This window comes from Drosophila obscura, unplaced genomic scaffold (assembly GCF_018151105.1).
Source record: "Drosophila obscura isolate BZ-5 IFL unplaced genomic scaffold, ASM1815110v1 contig_84, whole genome shotgun sequence".
In the NCBI taxonomy this organism is placed as follows: Eukaryota; Metazoa; Arthropoda; class Insecta; order Diptera; family Drosophilidae; genus Drosophila; species Drosophila obscura.
This window is the reverse complement of record NW_024542877.1, coordinates 173,747-193,643: the sequence shown is the minus strand read 5'-3', so window position 1 is coordinate 193,643 and position 19,897 is coordinate 173,747. Positions and strand designations below refer to the sequence as shown.

The window sequence follows — 19,897 nt, the reverse complement described above, 5'->3', positions numbered from 1 at the left end:
TAGAAACGAAAAGAAGTCGCAATCCGATATTCGCAACTATATAATAAGAAGAAGACAAAATGAGCACGTAAAAGAAGGAAAAATTAATAGGAATAAAATTGCGAATGGATTCGAAGTGAGTTTTAGGGCCAGGGCTCTGGGCGAAGGCTACAGCCTTATGGCTGGGCTTCGCTTGCAGCTAACATACGAATATTAAATGTAATAAAATAATTTTAATGTAGAACCAATACCAAAACAATTTAAATTAAGATATGCACAACTTTTTATTGATCTGGGAATTCATTCAAATTAAATTTGGGTGTTGCTATGCCATGGCTGCACCATCAAGTGGCCATGCGACAACGAACTACTTGCACGCAGTACTTTAGAACCATAAAACTCTTGGAAAAAAAGTTATTTTTACTAAATATAATATATTTTAGCTGTAACATAGTCAATTTAAGAAAAATTGAAAAAAAAACTAACAAGCGTATACACAATAAAAAACCGGAAATTTACTAATTTAATTTACTAATTATGTACACACTTATTCCACGCCAAATATTTAGACACATTAATAATGCTCAATATTATCCACACCACGTGAGTGTTGATATTTGCCCGGTGGCCTTTCACCTTTCATCACCTTTCCGCATTTCACGGACCGAAATAGTAAAAAGATCGGGATGCTCCCATAGCCACACAAACCAAATTCTGTAGTTGAATTTGTGTTTATCCAATATTCAAAGTACAAATGTACATACTTATTTGCATACATATTTATGTACACATTTTTAGTGCTTGGCTTAAATAAATTTGTTTGTTTTTTTCGGGAATACTCGTACTTTTTTGTCCACCTATTGAAAGTGTCTTCGAAGAGGTAATCTTGCCTTCTTTTTAGCAGCTGAAACATATTTGCACATACATAGTTATGGCTAGTATAAATAATAATAAAGATAGCAACCTCTAACCTCTCCAATTCTATTGTATTTAAGGAAATACAAGAACAAATGTAAGTAGTAAAAATATTAATACACAAAAGTAAAAGCCTTTAGGAGAGGAAAGCTTAGATAGCTTAACTGAACTGAGCTTTTATTGTGAGTCCTTCCTGGACTTCCATGGCGAAAGTCCCTCAAAAGCTTATCATAGCTTTTTTGTGATATTGCGAATCCTTGCTGTGTCCCTGCCTAAGTACGATAGCAGATATAGCACTTTGGGAGCTTTCCAAAGGAAGTTCTCAAGACTTTGCAATCGAGTATTCACACCTGTGTCAAGTGTTGAGCTTCCAGGCAGGTCGTTGTCCCTGTTGCTCCTCCAAAAGTCTTGCCACAGCTGCAGTCCCAACATAAAAGAGAGCAAACTCAAACGGGTTTTGGGTTGTTTGTTTCTTTTTTTTTTAGAAAAGGGTTCAGAGTTTATTTATATAATGTATATATTATGTATATTTAAATTTGCGAGTCGAATCCTCCAGGACCCACTGGATTGGTATTGCAAGAGGCGCAGTTCAGTGGACCTGCCTCATCCTCCGAGAGGGTTTGGGCATGCAGGTGTACACACATGTAGATACATAGCAGATGTATTGTTTGCAGGTTTATTCATAGCTTTGTGAGAACGGGTGTGAGTACATCCCTAATTTTTGGGAGGGGGCGGGGGGGTTAGGAATTACAATGTTTGAAGAAGGCTGGGTATTAGGCTCGTATTATCTTAAGCTTTGTCTTTATCTTTATCGGTATCTGTATCTTTATCTGTATATTTATCATTTGCAGTTTGCCTTTTGCTTCGTTTTTATTTTTGCTGAGAGAGTCGTATTTTTCGGGGCTCTGTTCTCTGTTCTGTTCAGATCTTTTCGGCATTACTACATGCTAGTGTAAAGGGTTCTCTGCTCCACCGAAAGGTAATCCTCGTAAGCATAAGTTATACTCTATATAATCCACACTGGCACCTGCCATGCCGTGTGCCGTAAAATAATTCAAAATGGTTACAAAATGTATGGTATGAGTAGGTGGCGACGTTCTGTATCGTTTCTAAATTTGTTTTTGTGTATAAATTAATATCTATTTAAAATTATATACATCCATGTACTTATCATACCATATCATGCACATATCCTGTACAAAACGCCGCCGGATAGGTTTTTTTTTTTTTTGTTGCTTTGCTTTGCTCACATCTCAATTGTCATCTTCAAAAGTTTCATGCCTAAACCTCATTTTAATTATTTTTAGCTTCATTCACATGAATCATTTTTTTTAGGTTGTTGTTCAACTTCTTTCTTTGAGTGCGAGTTCACATAAATTCAGTCGTGATTCAATTGTTTTTAAACATCTTCCCTTCATTTAGTTGACAATTTTGTTTTTGTTTGTTTTTTTATTATGTTAATTGTGTGTCTGCGTTTCATACACCTTCTAAATAAAGCTCAAGGTAGTGAACCGGGCGCTACACGGCACTCAACTCAATTCAACTCAACACAACACACAACGAGGGGCTACCCGTGTCCGTTCTACAATATGCTTTATGCTCTATGCTCTGTGTTTGTGTGTTTAAACATAACACTCGGACATGTCAGACATGTAAATGCAGCTCGAACTTAGTGTACCGAAAGTAAATTGCTTAGACCTTAGACCAAGGGAATCGCGATCTAAAACCGCGACTATCTGGGTGCAATATGCCAGCCGCAGCAAAGTGTAAGCTGTCAGCGTCAACGAGGCTGTCCACTTTATTGTAAGCACGATAAAAACTATTAAAACTAACTCTACAAAACAACATCCAGCTGTCTGTTCTGTCTGTTTTTTCTGTTCTGCCTGTCCCTGCTGTCTGCTTCCTGCACTACTGGTTACTGGTGTATTGTGTATTTGCCGTCGCCTTAGCTTATTGTGTCCCCAGCAGATCCGTCTGCAGCAGACTGGATGCTTACTGGTGTGTGCGTGTTTATCTAAGCTAAAGCTAAAGCTGGTGTGGCGGTGTATCCACTGTACGGTGTACAGCTTGTACGATGTACTGATGCGGCTGCTCCACAGCTCTTCTACCACCTTCAACTTGAGTATCCGCATTGCATCCCCATTCGCATCCTCATCCTCATACCTATTCCTGTCTGGCAGTGGAGTGCATCGAAGCAAACAAAAGTGGTTTCTATCTTAGTTTTGTGCGTGTTTCTGTTTAGTTTAGTTTTTTTGTTTTTGTTTTGTTTTAACTACAAGTTGAACACATGCACTCGCGCACACACAACGTGCTTCACTGTACACTACTGTACTGTACAGTGGAGACAAGCACACCACGCACACGCAAGAGGGAATCGTAGTATTATTGGTTGTTAACTTTTCTCTTGAGTGGAAATGGAGCGTACAACAGAAGTGTGGATGTGTGTGTGTGTGGGTTCTTCGATCGCTTCCATAAATGTGGATGTTAGATGTAGGATGTAGCTTCCTATGATCTGACTTTATGATTAAAGTGATGTGCTGCGTTGCAATGTTGTTGTTTTGAGCTGCTATTCAATGACTGGTAACTGGAGCTGATGCTGGGGCTGGTGTTGGGTGGCTGCTTGATTCGCTTGGCTGATCGTGGTGTGATGTGTGATGAGAATTTACATAATTTTTGCTTCCAGTTGTTTATTCCGAATTTCTGTTGTCTGTTCTGTTTTTGTTGCTCTTTAGAATGATGTATTTTGATGATGGTGGAGATTACGGTATGCGGGGATTTTGTGTGTTTAAATTCCAAGACTGCAATAAGACAGAGAGAAAGAAATAGAGAGAGAGAGAGAGAGAGAAAAGTCAGGTTAGGGCTTCGATTTCAAAAATCGTAAAAGCAATTTCGAACCCGCCGCACTATCATACAACACAGAGGGGGTGCCACACACGGCGACACATGTACGAAGACTTATATACTAAGCAGATACACATATATACTTATATATATGTATATACATTGTACGTTTGCTAACAAAGCGTCTGAGGGACAAACAGTCCCAAAATCGACTAATTCCCGCATAATGTACACGATATACAAATACTATAGAATATATCGTATAAATGATGGGGCCTTTCTTCTGCTTCTCTTTGTTGCTGCGGCTCCTACATATATCTTATCTGTTGTCGGTGGTCACAAGACCCGACAATCAAGTTGCGCCCACAGTCTATGGCAGGGCCGTAGCCCGTGCCCGTGCCCCCCTCCCCGTGTAGGTGTGCTTGGGGGCAGAAGTGAAACAGAGCGAGAGAGTGCGCTCGCTCGCTTGCTTGATTGCTTGCTTGATTGCTTACATTCGCGATCCTTTCTGCTGCAGAACTTTGGCCCGATCGCTGGGCTCTAGCTCGCGGCCGGCCGTGGTGCCGCACTCCTTGGATACCACGCAGAGGAACTCATTGCTATCGAAGGGGCCGTAGGCGGAGTACTGTGTGCCGACGCTGATCAGCTGCTCGAACCGCCAGCCATCCGACAGTGTTGAGATCATCTGGAACAGAGTCGTAAAATTTTTTATGCAGCTAGAAAGATGAACCACACTCACCTGGGTCAGTTCTTGCTCGCGGCACTGCAGCACGCGATAGACGCGCTTCTTGTCCGCATGCGGCCTCTGAAAGAGTGGAAGGCAATATCAATGTGTGAGCCTGTCCAATCGGAGTTAACATGCCGGCCATGCCGGTGCCTATGCTCACCTGATCCCTGTGGTTGATGCACTCCTTGAGCAGCGCTATCATCTGTGTCACATTGTAGAACTCGGCCTCCTCCAGCACACCCTCCTCGGAGACGCCATCAAGCACGAGCTTGCCATGTCTCAGATAATTGAGCACGGGCGCAAAATACTTTGGGTCTCTGTCGATCAAATATGCTCCAGTTTCGTCCTGCAATATAAACGAAGGAACATTAGTCACTCATATCCGCCAGCTGTCCAATTCTGGTATTGGAAAAGCGTCACTTTCGAGTAATGTCACTGTCAGCCGTACAGGTGGCGGCTGCGCCTGGATGTTAATTTCGAATTCGATTTCCTAGTTCCATGTTGCATTTGCAACTGTTTACTTTCTGGCAATGACTGCACCATGGGACAGCCCTGCTGCCCCGGCTGTCTGACTGCGGGTGAACTTGTCTACAATCCCCCATACCCATACCCACCCATCGCCACCCATCGCCATCATCATCATTAGCAACAACAGCAGCAGCAGGTGAATGAATGACAAGCAGACGCCACTGGATGTTGCCTCAAGGTCTTGTTGTTGCTTTGTCGTAGTCGTTGGCTTTTATTTTGGTTTGAAACTATTTAAGCGCCCGGATAGGCATAGGTAATGGATTAGGAGGCGAGGCATGGGGAGGCAAGGGGCGGAACCAGCCTTAATTGACGGGGAGGTGAATTAAATCAATAGCAAATGGCGCGGGCGCAGGCACGGGCACACAGTAACAACAACATGGCAAAACTTTTTATTGAAAACTATTCGTAAATCGCAGAGGGGTGGGTAGTGGGGGTGGAGGGGGTAAACGAGGGGGGAATGCCCAGTGCCAGTGTCCGCTGTCGAAGTTGTTTATTGTTTATACCAAATGGAAAATCATTCACAATCTCGTTATGTGTGTTTCAGGAATTTCGGCTTAAATTTATTTATGCAAAGAGCGGGAGCGGGAGCGTAGACCGCAGCAGAGGAATGGCATGGCATGGCATGGCCCCATGTTAATGCGTTGTTCATGCTGTGATTATTATTGGCATGGATGATGGTTTAGCTGTACCCACCCACCGCGACCTTCGCCCGTCCATCCACCGTCCACCACCCCCGCTATGGCAGGGAGCACAGAACAGCGCCAAGGACTCAGCGCACCAGCCAAATCAGGGCCCTGTCACAGTAAACTAGTTCGAGGCAAGGCATATTAAATAGAAGGTAGGTTACATTATTTGTCATTCTCTCAGTCCAACCAAAGCTTTTGGTTGCTCGCTTACACTGCCTTACCCTCCGAGTCAATATACCTTTCACAAAAAAGAACTAGACACACACACACACAAACACCCACACACCCACGCGCCCACGGCTGCAACTGCAGTTAATGTGGTGTGCAGGCTATGTCTCCTGCTCTCTCGTTCTCTCTCTCTCTCCGCTCTCTGTCTATTTCGCCCATGGTCACTGCTTTAGCCTGCGCCCCAGAAAAATCGTTGTTCTTGCTGTTGCTTCCGCTGCATGACCTGCATTGGGTCATGCTGCTGGTTTGCTGGTGTGTGTTACTGTGTGTCTGTGCCTGTGTGTAGGTGCGTTAATGTGTACAATTTTCGGTGTTAGATTTTGATTACTATAATTATAGCCGCCCCCCCGCGCTAATATGCCAAAAGACGACGGGACGGGACGCTGTGTGTGGATGGTGGACACACAGTGAGGTCTATAAATATGTCAATACACTATTGAAACTCACCTGATCCGATATCAAGTCGCAGTCCTCCTGTATAAGACGGGACAGAAACGAATTTGGGTCACGGGAGAGCGTCGTTTTGGTGGTCAGAAAGTAGGTGCCACCCACATTTAGCTTGACCCACTGGTCGGTGCCCTGTTTCTTCGGCACATTGGGATTTTTTCTCGAATTTATGAACACGGTGCTCATGTTGTTATTGTTATTGCTGCTGCTATTGGTGGATTGCTTCTGCTGATGGCGATGATGATGTTGCTGATGCGACGCCGTCTTCCTGCCGTGCTCTGGATGTAGGTGGGATATATGGGATATGGATGCCAAGCGAATGTGCGAGTGTTGGAGAAGCAGTTGCACCTGCCTGCCGCTTTGCCTCTTCCGTTTACCGTACCACGGGAGCCCTTAACAGTTATGAGTTCTCTTCTTTAGCTTTGTTATTGTCGCCACGTTATGCTTCCCTCGCCAGCGTTCGCCTTGAATCTTGATTCTTATTTCTTCCTTTTGGCTTCACTTCCCTTCCACGTGCAGTTACAGTTGCGGTTTTAGTTTCAATTTCGGTTTCGGTTTTTGTTTCAGCGCCAGCTCATGCTTTACTGGCTTCACTTGCGTCTCTTTGTTGCGTTTTGTTGTCTTCCCTTGCTCTACGCTGCGCTGCCTCACTTTGCTGCTGGTGCCTTGTGGACTTCTGGGCCCTCTGCTAACTTCTGCTGTTTCGCTCGCTCCCGTTCCTGTGCGCTTCTACTTGGTTCACTCGCGTCCTATTTCTGCTATTTCTGATGGGCAGCGTTTGTCCGTTCCATTGGCCTCGAATCGCGTCGTCTGATTTTCATTTAAAAAAAATTCATTTAAAAAATATCATTGCACTAGAGGTGTCAAACAAAAGAGGGCACATCGATAGTATCGATATTTTGCTGCTAGCCTCTAATATCGATGGTTTTGTGACATCATGATAGTTTGGATTGGCTGCTATAAAATACGAAGACAAATTTGTGAACAAATCGACAGGTGGCATCTAATTTTTACAATAGACAAGTTCCTAAAAGGTTTCAATGGTTTTTAGTAATAATTATTTGAGCCGATACTATTACGATAGTATTGACTTTTTTTTCAAAACATTCAAAACTATCGATGACTTAACTATCAATCGTTTGACAGCTCTACATTGCACTATTCATTGAGCATCAGTGTGACCGCGGATTTATCTATCAGATATACCGCCATTCTCTCAGAAATATACCAAAATATACCGTCTCATTTTCGAAATTTACCGTAAATATACCGCGGAAATTTATCATATTCATCCATTTTGGTATTCGATTTAATATTACTAGCTAGTTTGGACTTTATCAACTGAAAATATCATTTTGTCAAATAGATGAACCTACAATTTGGCTTATTTGATGGGCTGCCACTTTTGGATTACTTATAAAATAAGCTTTAAGCTAAGAAGGTCAGCAAAAATGTCCCTATTTTACATGGTAACTACACGGTTACTACACATTTGCTACATATCAACGACTTATTTGTGGAGTGTGGCAGTTTGTTTAACCAATCGGAAATTAGCCTTTCAATATTGTTAAACTTCTGTACTCCAATTGGAGTAATACACTTCCAAATATCATTGCTCTAATTAGTTTCAGCATTTTTGCAGCAATCGCTCTGGGGCTATGGACACTATCAACACATTCGTAGTGGCATCGATATTTTTTTACTCGCTGACACTCGCAGAAATATGGCTATCGATAGCCACTCGCTCACTGTCAATAGATGGCTGCTGTGTAACCTGCGTGCATGACCAAGGGCAGTTGAACTTTTGAATTCAAATTCGAATTTGGTCATAAATGCCGTGCATCTATCGATCTCGAGTCTAAGCGGTCTCTTTACGCACTCTCAGTTGTCTTGCGGCTCTGTGACGGTGTGGACGAATAATAAAAATGAATCTTCTGCCGTTCCTGTTGCTTTTGGTTCTGGCCTCTGCCAGCGTCTCGCCCTTTCCCATGTTGTACAAGCGCAATCCCGACGAGAAGTACGAGGCAGGTGAGTGAATCCAGAGAGACCGTCGCGTTGCTCTACTCATGTACCTGATTGCCGCTTGCGCAGATCTAGTGCCCGTCTCCTCCACCGTCATCCCGCTGACAGTGCTCGAGGTGAGCTACGGAGCTGGCGGCAAGCCCAGCGAGGCCTACAAGGCGGCCTATCTGCGCAAATTGCGCAAGCAGGTGCTCCAGCGGTCCGACAAAGGGGAGAAGGAGCTGGACGAGGAAGTTCCCACTGTCCTGGGCTTGGCCGCAGACCCACTAGCCCCCGATTTAGCCGGACCCGCTCCAGCCCTGATCACAGGTGAGCCAACCAGACACCTGATCCATTCTTTCTCTGTTTGAGACTCATTCGGGCTCTTGTCTCTTGTCTTGTCTGGTTTTGCCTTGCAGTGAAGTCGCAGCAGCTGGAGGCGGCGAGCAGGGCCAAAGTCAAGGCCGTCTGAGCAGCTACCAATGGAGGTGGACCGGCCCGGACTGGAACAGATAGCTGCGGTCTGCAGACTGCTGGATGTGTGCTGTGTGATGTCATGGCGTGCATGGAATAAACAACAGCCAACAAGCGTCGCAAAAATCTTGTTTTGGCTGCGGCCTAATTGGGCGTGTGCGAATCTGCGTTGGCGTTGGCGGACGCTCAGTGGGCTGGCATGATGACGCAGTGGCTGCCGGAAAGAAGACCAAAGCAGAGCTGAGCTAAGCTAAGCAGACTGGCCGAAGGGTAGAAGGGCAGAGCAGGGCAGGGCAGGGTAGAGGAGCGAACGCATGGCAGGAAGGAAACCGCTCCGAAAGGAAGGATGTTTGTCATCAATGAAATCGAATCAAATCTAATGAACAAGAGAGCGACCCGGTTCGTCTGCTGAATTGTGAGCATGATTCGATTGTCATGTCCTGCCCCCCAAAAAGGACGGCGAATAATGATGATGAGCTAAGCTCCGCAAATGGCGGAGACATTAGCTGCAGACTCGCAGTAGTTCCAAGTGGATAAATAGATGAATAGAGATTGAAAAGTCTGGGAGAGCAAAAAAAAAAAAAGGGGAGAAAACGGAGGCTGCTGCGAGGGTGAAAGGCGAGCTCGTGCCAGGCAAAAACATTTTCCATTCCTTTTGAGGCCAGCTAGTCAATACTCCCGCACTTCTCCCCTCCGACCCACCTCATTAGTCAGTCTGTCAGTTGGCCGCTTTTTTCTTTGCTTTCAGGACTCAGGTGGAGACTCTTCCGGCAGCCTGTCAAAACGAAATCTGCCCGACTGACTGGCTGCCTGCCTGCCTGCTCTTTTTCTTGCCTGAATGCCTTTGAGCAGCTGTCTGCCTGCTTTCGCCCCGCTTGTGGTCGGTCGGTCGGTCCTTTGTTTGCAGCCGTCAATGTAGCTGTCATGGGCACAAGTCACAAGTTTGCGCTGCCCACAGACGTGTCACTGGCACAGCGCACAAGAATAAGTACGAAGCTCAAAAGTATGCACTGGCTCGTCATTGGCATTCGCGCCCGTGCGCCCAATGCATTTCGTATCCGGTTCAGTATCCGGATCCGCATCCGTGTCCGCATTCGTGTCTGGCTGATTAGGTGGAATGAGGTGTTCCTGGCAGCTAGCTATTTGCACTATTCATGCAGCCGCCCTCCGCGGCACGTACTTCATTTGAGCACAAAGACAGCCCAGCGCCAGCAAAGAAGAAAATAACTCTCAGGTTGCGGGGCCAGGTTTATGCGGCTTGAGACGGCTCAAGCAGCAGCTGCTAATGCCTCGATTCGTGAGTTGGTCAGCGCATAAACGTGACTCGTGGCGGGGGCGGGGGAGGGGGGGGGGGGGGAGGGCTGAAGGAGAAGTGTAAACTACACGTAAATAATGCTGTCACAGTCCACAGCCTCCCCAGCCCACTCTCACTCCGCGCTCGTTTCCAACGGAAGCACACTTCATTTGGCTTTGCTTTTGCTTTTTGCGTTTGATTTCAGTGTTCAGATTGCTGCCCTGCCCCGACTTGCCTTGCCGTGTTTTTCCTTGCTGTTTGATCTATACATTTCGTGGGCCACTTACCGCATGCCCCTCTGCCTCTCCCCTCTGCCGCCCACCACACTTTTGAGCTTCACTGAACGCATTAATAGCTCGGCTCGCGATTTCAATACGAAATGTAAATATCGCGTATACGCCTACGCGTCCCCCTCCCACCCCCCACTGAGATGTGGCTCGCCCTGGTCTGGTTTCATGTAGCTGCTTCTGCTCAACGAACAATCAACTGTGAAGGTAAGGCCAATACAAGTCCGCGGCCTATGAGCATTTCTGGTGGCCTTCCTTCGCTTACCTGCTGGCCTTTGATAGGGGCAGGGCGCAGGCCAACAAAAAAATTATAATAATAATTTACATGGTGGATCGTACCTTACTTTGAATATACCTTCGGGCTGTTCGGGCTTGGGGCTGCTGTTGACAGCAATCAGCGACAGAAGCAGATGAAATCGAATGTCAAATCGAATGACGTGTGATGTAATCGGTTTCTCTTTGTCTCTTTTGTGTCATAACCCAGATGATTCCGCCATTCCGATGCGACGTGCGCCGCTGGAAGGGTTCCCCCGCTATTGGAATCTATTCGAGCAGAAAGATACTCTGAATATATGGCACACGTACACACTAAGCTGAATATAGCCGGCTCCTGCTGACAGTTGTTGGTACAGCACTACAACATACGGATGTACATTTTTAATGTACATATGTGCATATCTTATGGCCAGGCAGTGCACAAGTTTGGGGCAGTGTACATCCGCATGGAGAGCTTAGCTAGAGACAAAGTCAGCCCTGGCATCCCTGGGCGGGAACTATTAGTCATTAGTTTTGGGCTTCCAGTTGCAGCGTTAAGTCTGACCTTAGAAATGATTTATTTAAGGTGAATTTCGATAAGTTTTAGATTTACTTTACTTGCAAATCTGTTGCTGGTCGCTGCTTGTACGATGTTCCTGCTCAATGCAACAGATCATCGGTATGCATACGTACATATGTGGCTGCTGCATTTGAACTAAGTACAGTACAGTACATACAGTACGCAGCGTGCTGCGTGCCTTCGAAACAGAGAGCCTGAGGAAGGGGGACTGGCGTTTGGCATTTCTGGAATAATTGTGGAAATCATACCGCTGCCGATGGCCAATAGGGAATTTCAGCTAAGGGTGGACCTTTAAGGCGCAGCACTGGTCCACTTGTTGTAAATGTGGGGGGGGCGTTCAATATTACATAGTGCTGGAAATTGCAGAGAAGAAACAACAATGCTTACATTACCTTGGGAAGCGTGTCTTTTAAGCTATTCGTTATTGCCATTTTAAATCCTTTTGGACAGTGGGAATCCGGGATATTTGATCTTTGCTGCTCCAGTCTTCTGCCCATAGACTTATTAATTATTAATTATTATTATTATTCTTCTCCCCTCTCGATAGTCAGTGCGCTGATCAAGGGACGTTGGGGCGTAGGCTGGTACTTACTATTGTGCCGATCAAACAGGTCCTGGCCACACCACACACACAATGGAAATTGTCTGGGAATTCCCAGCCCGCTACACCCCCCGGGGGCCCGGGGCGATGAAATGTCATTAAGTTCCAAATTTGTTTGGTTTTGTTTTTGTGTTGGGGATTTTATCGGCCTATTGAGGGTGCTGAGTGCGGCGGGAGGTGTGGGGCGGGCACACGATGGGACGCTATAGGGCGTGGCAGGGCGTGATCTAATTGCGGATTTGGGTCGTCTGTGTGCCAGGCCGAAACGGAGTGCGGACTGCGGACGGTGGACTGTGGAGTGCAGTTGTTGGGCTGTTGGGTTTTTCCCAGCGAGCTGCTCATCTGTTCATTTGTTTATTCCGTTCGGTTGTTTTTGGTTTTCCAGCCGCCCTGTTTGTTCTGCACTCATTTAACGATTCTGTGGCGCCCAGAAGTATGCAGCACGCAACATTATGCAAATGATGGGTGAGATGGGTGACGGTAAGGGGTATGGTGGCATGGGGGCATGGCTACCGTTACATTGCGCTTGGGAAAACCTAATTGACGCACGTCCTGTGTCTCGTGTCCAGCATCCTGTAACTTGAGCAGCAATCAATGATGTGGAAAATTACTTTAAACGTGTGCCTCGTCCTGCCCCGCCCTGATTCATTCCCTCATTCTCATGCATGTCCCTGAAAGAAGAGGGGAGAGAGAGAGAGAGAGAGAGAGAGGGGGCGAGGAAGAGAGGTGCCAGGGAGAGAATGGCACAGAAAAGGCACAGACATTTCTTTTAAACGCTTCGAACTTTCCCCAAAAACTTTGGATGATGTGGCCTCTCTCTCTCTGTCTCGCTCCCATCTCTTGCCTTCTATCGCCTATGCTCAATACTTGGCCCTTTCCATCTCTCTATATGTTTGCTTTGATATGGAGCATATTTGGGGCAGAAGGCTGAGGGAGGAGGGCGAGAACCCTTCAGACTTCACAGAGATGCCTCGCAGGCAGCAAACGGGCCCAAAGAAATCAGCGTCAAGCAAACAAAATTTTACTAAATACACACAAACACACACACACACACCCAGGCACGCAGACACACACACACACACACACACAGGCACACAGACACACACACACCACTATGATAGAAAGTCAGAATATAATGCCAACGAAATTTGAATGCCAAACGAAATTAGAAGAAGTCAAAGGATGGCAAGGGAGGGCAAGAGCCGATAAGTAGAAGGGGGGGGGGAGCAGTAGAGCAGTGGGGACTGCTGTCTCCCATCCTCATGCCGAAAATCATTGAGCGACGTAATTAATCGAGTTTCGAATGCGACTAAATCGCAATCGCATCCATCAAAGGCGCAAAACTTCCCAGACAGAAAGAAGAGAAGCGATCGAACGAACGAACGGTGCGGAACGGAATGAAACCGAAGTGGAAGGACGCGATGGAGGAGCATGAGGAGAAGCAGCAGCAGCAGCAGCAGCAGCTCCGGAACAGGAGCCATGGCAGCGGCATCCAATCATCTATCATAGACAGGAGGAGGAGAGAGACGCCCGCCTCGTCTCGCATGCAAATATAATCAAGGAATACACGTCGCTATCTTATTCTGGGGGAGCTGCGTTTTTACAGGCAATTTATTAATTTGGCAAGTTGGGCCTAGGCCACAGACAGAGACAGAGACAGACAGAGGGACAGAGACAACAAATAGACAGGGACAGGGAAAGCCGCAAAACGTTTACCCACTGCTCGGAAATCCAAACCGAAAAACCGAACCGAAACCATAGCCCCGACCCACAACCCCCCGCCCACCGGCCCACCCAAGACCAAAAACCGAAACCAAAAGCCGAAGAAGCGAACTGGCAGCAGCGCCTTAAGAGAGACACACCACACACAAAGCCGAAGCAGGGAACTGTGAACCGTGGTGCAGGCATGCCACAATAGGGGGCACGTGCACCCTAATCCAGTGGCAAGTGGCAATGGCATTACCGACGGGTGGCTTACCACAGTGCCAGGAACAGAAGCCAGGCCCAGGAGCAGGACCAGCACCTAGACTAGAACTAGGACCAGGACCAGACTCCGAGCCGAGCCGAGCTGAGCGAGTCGAGCGAGGGCTGGGGCTCTCCATTGTTGCCGCCTGACTGCGCAGGGAGCAAGCCGCAAAGGATTCAATTAGAGAAGCTGCTTCGCACCGAGTCCAAGCAGCAGCAGCAGCAGCAGATTTCGGTGGCAAAGTGCGCATAATCAAAACAAATCAACACGTGGTTTTCCTGGCCACCAGTCCAACACTTGAACACAGTCGAGCAGCAGCAGCAGCACAGCAGCAGTCGAGGTCGAGGCAAGGCCCAAAAGGAGCCACCACCCCGCAACCCTCACCCCGCTGCGCCAATCTTTCCTCCTGCTGGCCCAAACGCGTGCGGCGCTGGCGCAGAAGCCTAAAGGCGGAACTCCGTTTGGGCAGGCCGAGCGTTGCCAGAGCGGCTTGTGGCTTGGGTTGGGGAAATGTACTCCCCCCCATCGCCAGTTGTGTAAATGTTTTCCCTTTATTAGCTAAAAGTTTTAGTTTAAAAAATTTAAGTTTTTTTTAATGCTGATAATTCTACATATTGCCAACTGGGTGGCAACGCTGCGCGCGAGAGTGGATTTGGGTTTGGCACGAGTGAAGAAAGTAAGAGCGTGAGAGAGCGAGCGGGCAAGTGGAGTAGGAGTAAGAGGGAGTGCGGGAGCAGGCAGCATTATTACGTATACTCTGCAGCGAGAGGGCGTGTTACAAGCCTCTTTGACGCAAGCCGAATAGAAAACGAAACGAAATCGAAATTCCGCTCCCCTTGCTGCTGCTCACCCGCTCGCCTCTTTGACATTGACAATGCTCTGCCTCGGACAACCGCCCGCCCCCCCCTGTAAAAAATCCAGCACACACACAGAGCCATAGTCCTGTCCCTGCCGTCCCTGTGGCTGGTGTGTAAATTTCGTAATCAGCTTCGTGGATGCTTCGTGGATGTGGCGGACGCTGTTTTTGCTGGTTGCTGGATGCTGCTGATGCTGCTGCTGCTGCTGCTGGTGTGCGCTAACTGTTGTTTCTGGGCCCGGGTTGGCAGTGCCATTCGGTGGCTCCTCGCATACAGTCCGCAGAGCGCGCATTCCGTAAGCGGGCATCAGGAGGCATCCTTCGAAACGGCAGTCAGCGCGCGACGATAACGAGACGACGACGAAAACGGAGAACGGAGACAGAGACAGAGCAGACTGTGCTGTGTTGTGTGTGGCTGGGACCGCGTTGAATGGACCCACGCTCTGACCACCTGACCCAGACCCCAGACCACGGCAACGACCACGACCACAACGACAAAAAAAAACCCACAGACATTGCAGACAGACAACAGCGCCCGTCGGACAGACAGCGTCGCACTGACCAACTGACCAAGTGAGCCACTGCACTGCAGACGCCAGCCAGGCAGCCAGGCAGCCCCACCAGCCATGCGAGCGTAAGCAAAGCCTCTGGAGTTTCCACTCCGACTCTGATCCGAACACCCAACCACCCATCCAGCCCATCCACTGCTTGAGAGTCCAGCCCCCGCCCCTGCCCAGGCCCCCTTCTCTATGTTGGACGCACCCGCCCTTGCCAATCCGATTGCCAACTGTGTTTTGTTTTATAACAAAAGCAGGAACAATAGTAATAAGAATATGAACAAAAGCACACGCGGGAGGAATGAGGAATGACGATGAAGGAACAATGCAAGTAAAAACTAAAGGAAATAGGAAACGGGAGAAATAGAAAAATAGTAAAAGGACGAACACAAGGACGAGGCGTGGAAATGATGGAAAAAAAATATATATATATTGTATTATCAGCAAAAAACGAGAGAGAAAAAAAAATAGATGTAATTTTTTTTTCGGTTATTTTTTTTTTTGGGCGTGTATATGTACGTGCCAGTGTGTGTGTGTGTGTGTGTTTTAGTGGCTCTGTTTTGTGTGTCTGTGTGCGTGAGTGCCGTGTCCGTGTGCCCGTATCTGTGTGTGGATGCTGCGTCGTCGTCGTCATCGTCATCGTTGTCGCTGTGCGTGTCTTTGAATTTTTGGGTGTGGACTTGTTTCATGTTTCAGTTTCCAGTCGTTGGCTTTCTATCACCCTCTCAGACCAGCCCCCGCGCACCCGCCCACGCCACCGACCACCCCTTTACCCGCTTAAAAACATTTACGCTGACAGAAGCTGCGCTTAAACAAAAAAAATCATCAAAATAATTCTGGCAACAAACAAAAAAAGTGCAACGAAGACGAGCAGACGAGAGAGAGAGTGAGAGAGATGCAATCGCTGGCGGCACCGCTCTATCATTATTTTATTTTGTTTTTGTTCATGTGTGTGTGTGTGTGTGTGTGCAACAACAACAAAAACAACAACAAAAATGGCGGAAAAGCATCACAAAAAAGAAAAAGTGCCGAAGAAAACCAACACGAGAGGAGCCAAAACAAAAGCCATGCCATGCCTCTACCCCCCCCCCCCGCCCCCCCCCCCTACTCACCGCCCGCACGACACATTTTTAATTAAGCGCCGCCTTGGTGCATGCCCCACACACACACTTGCCACCCCCACCCACAACCTCTTCTGCCACACAGAAAGTTTGAGAATTTTATTATTTTTTGAAATTTTTGCGCTAATTTGTGACGGAAGGACAAGCGTTGGAACCGCAGCCTTGAACAGGGGAGGGGGGGGAAGGGGCTTTTGGCGCGCATTCCACCCCACCCCCACCCGCATCCACTACTACAGACCCAAGCCACTTGACATCCCCTGGTGCAACCTAGGGGCTAAACAATTCCGCCTGACATTGCCCTCGCTGGCTGATATTTTTAGACTTTCAGTGCTCTCAGGCTCCGTGGAATTCCGTCACCCTTGAGGGTGCTCCATTGGCACATGCCGTGACTATTGAGGGTACTCGGGCGCTGCCCATTCATTGCGTGAATTATTAACCCACGACAGAAGCAGCAGCAGCAGCAGCCACAGGACACATCCAGGACACGGCCAGAAGCACCCAACCACTCGAAGGTCAGCCCATCATGACCTCTTGTGGCTGTCGCTGTCGCTATCGTTGTCTCCGTTGCGGTTGTTGGCCAACAACTGCAGCTTCTGGCTCAAACTTTTCCACCAAAAACAAACACACAGACAGAGGAAGAGTAGGGAGGGGGGGGGGGGCTTTACACTGTTCCTCCATGTTGTTTTGCATTGGGATTTGCATTCCGTGCAACTTTTTTGGGCGGGCAGGGGTGTGGTACGGGGCAGCAAACTTTTGTTTGCCTGTTGTTTTGGCGGCAAAACAATCCAGGCAATTGCTGCGGGCTGAGGAGAGGCGCAGGCTGCACAGAGGGAAATGAGGGAAATCCGAAGCACCAGTAATGTCTGATCTAATGAATTAGGTGACGGGACAGCACAGCACAGCACAGGACGGGACCTGGAACTGGACAGGCCAGGACGGACGCCTGCAGGGGCTGGGGTGTGAGGGTGTTGACTGGATGGAGGGGGGGACCAGCATCATCAGTGTCGCAAAGATAAGACGAGGCAATTTTTCACGCCTGGCGCACATTTTCTCGGCCGTTTGCTTTGCTCCTTTGCTGCTGCTGCTGCTGCTGCTGCTGCTCCTGCTGTCCTTTCCAGAAACAAACAACGAGAGAAAAACTGTCCCCCCCCCCACAACAAAATGTTGACAGAAAACGTTTGGCCAAAAAACTAATAAGCAAACAGCGTCGTGGAGCGGAGTGGAGTGGGCACAAAGGGCGTCCGGGCTGACAGCGGTCGACGCACTGTCAAATTAGACAGAGTCCTGCAGCCGCTCATGGACCCAGCCCCAGACCCAGCCCCAGTCACTGGCATCCTTGGCTCAGCCTTAACCCGTTCAGTGTGGGCCAAACAAGGATCTGTTGTCTGGCAACGATAAAGCACGGCAAGGAACTTCTAAAGCAGCGTCCAAGGCAGGCAGGAGGGGGGACAAAAAAAAATAAATAGATTGCATTTGTGGGCGTGGCACGCTTACTGAAAGAAGCAAAGGAAGCAAAGGAAGAGAGAGAGTGTAGAGAAAGGGAAGTCAGTGGGTGGGGTGGGGTGTGGGAGGTGTGGGAGGTGTCGAGTTTTAGAAGTTGTAGAACCGATGCTAAAAAGTAAATAGCTGTCAAAAAGGGTTCAAGTCCTGCCCAGGGATAAGACTGCGTGTGTGTCTGTGTGTGTGTGTGTGTGTGTGTGTGTATCTGATAGTCGCTTTGTGTGCGTGTCCTTAGCCAGGCAGAGCAGAAGAAGCTGTCTCCAAAAGGCAATACGGGTGGGGTCTGTGGCTCAAACATGTGTCCGGCCAAAGTCATAAACACAAATACAAGCATGAACACGCACACACACACACACACACAGAGAGAAAGAGAGAGAGGGAGAGGGAGAGAGGGGGAATATGCCTTGGCCACAGTCAAAGCTGAATCCCACAGACAGAGCGATAAAGATAATGTGAGAGAGAGCGAGGGAGATGGAGAGGGAGAGAGAGAGGAGAGATGTGGGGCCATAGCGGGGTCCCGAGAAGAGCAACAAACATTTTCAATCAAAAGTTTAATACGCCGTGAATTCATTACACGTCCGATGAATGATGGTCCTTCGTGCGCCCCGTCCGCCCCGTCCACCCCGTCCGCCAACCGCCAGGACACAGAACTATCCAACAGACGACAGAGCCTTGGAGTGGGAGGAGGCTGGCTACAACACAGAAATATGTGGGGACAGAGGCTAGGGGCTGTGTGTGTGTGTGTGTGTGTGCTCTCGGGCATGGGGCTCATGAAGCTCATGGCTCATGAGGGGATGTCTGTTATTTTGGTTTTCTTTTCTCATAAGATACAATTTATTGCCGCCGTCATGTACGAAAAGTACGAAACACATGTACGAACACACACACAAACAAACACACACAAACACACACAGTAAAGAGTGGCTAGGAAGAACAAGAAGAAGAAGAAGGAGAAGGCATTTTACGGCTATCAGCGACGTAGCGTACCACCCAAGCAACCCTACCCCAAAAAAAGACACGCACACACACGCATGAGCATTTATTTATGTGTATGAGAGTTGGATGAGCCTTAGAAGCCCATGACCTTCTGCGTCTTTGGCGGCCATTGCATGTGGAGGAGCCAGCAGACAGGAGACAGGAGCCAGCAGCCAGCATCCAGGCAGCATTACAGCCTACCCCCCTAACAAAGTAATCACTCTTTTGTCGCAGAGCGAGAGCGAGAGAAAGAGTAGGCAGCTAGAGCAGATGATGGTGGGGGGGGGGGCAGCCTCCGCCTATTGACAGTCAGGCAGTTAAGTGTCAAAACACAGTTATAGCCAGATCTGGGTGAGGGTGTCCTTAGAGAGCAGCAGCAGCAGCAGCCACCGCGGGGCCACAGGCAGACAACCGACAAATTATAAGCCCAAAAAAAAAAAAAGAGCTGCTGCCAGAAAACAGAAACAAGAACGAAACGAAACAAAACGAAACGAAAATGAAACGAAAACGAAATGAAGTCGAGAGGCAGCGACACACAACTTGCTGACGCAGAAGCCCCAGTGCCTGCCCCAGTCCCTGTCCCTGCCCCTGTTCCTGCCCCTGTTCCTGCACCCTTTCCACGCCCAGCCAGCAGATTCCATTCCCAACGCCCATGTATTCGATGATGACACGAGGCCGCAGCAGGCGACGCCCAAAGCCAGGGCTAAGTCAGGCCGACGCAGCACCCAAAACAAAGCCCCCAAAACATCCAAACATGGAAACTACATACCATGGAGCCCAGGCAGGAACCAGCCAGCAGCAGCAGAAGAGGCAGAGGCAACAGCAGCAGAGACAGCAACCAGCAAAAGGCAGCAACCGCCGCAATATGTGCGGATATTAATGATGATGACTATCATAATGGATGCGCCACCCCACCGCCCGCCCCACGCCCCGATGTTGTGTGTGGCGCAGGACTAGAGGGGCGTGGCCACACCCTTAGTCCGGCTGGTAGGCAGGCAAACAGGCAGCCGCTTTCCTGATTCCTGATTTCTGTTTCCGCCGTTGGGCTGCTCGCCTCCACGCCTCCGTCACCAACCAGT

The 19,897-nt window shown here is 48.4% G+C and overlaps 2 protein-coding genes across 2 annotated transcripts; one reads left to right on the top strand and one right to left on the bottom strand.

Moving 5' to 3' along the window:
* The first annotated feature begins 1,790 nt into the window (after window positions 1–1,790).
* On the top strand, window positions 1,791–8,880 carry LOC111074660. Its single transcript, XM_022367540.2, has 4 exons — window positions 1,791–1,873; window positions 8,237–8,379; window positions 8,443–8,682; window positions 8,772–8,880. The coding sequence occupies exons 2-4, from the start codon at window positions 8,277–8,279 to the stop codon at window positions 8,822–8,824; spliced, it is 396 nt and encodes a 131-aa protein (XP_022223232.1). The 5' UTR covers window positions 1,791–1,873; window positions 8,237–8,276; the 3' UTR covers window positions 8,825–8,880.
* On the bottom strand, window positions 3,597–7,211 carry LOC111074659 (BTB/POZ domain-containing protein KCTD5). The gene is made up of 5 exons (XM_022367539.2): window positions 6,352–7,211; window positions 4,623–4,808; window positions 4,475–4,540; window positions 4,230–4,420; window positions 3,597–3,692 (listed from the first exon to the last, which is right to left on the bottom strand). The coding sequence occupies exons 1-5, from the start codon at window positions 6,535–6,537 to the stop codon at window positions 3,680–3,682; spliced, it is 642 nt and encodes a 213-aa protein (XP_022223231.1). The 5' UTR covers window positions 6,538–7,211; the 3' UTR covers window positions 3,597–3,679.
* Window positions 8,881–19,897: the final 11,017 nt, after the last annotated feature.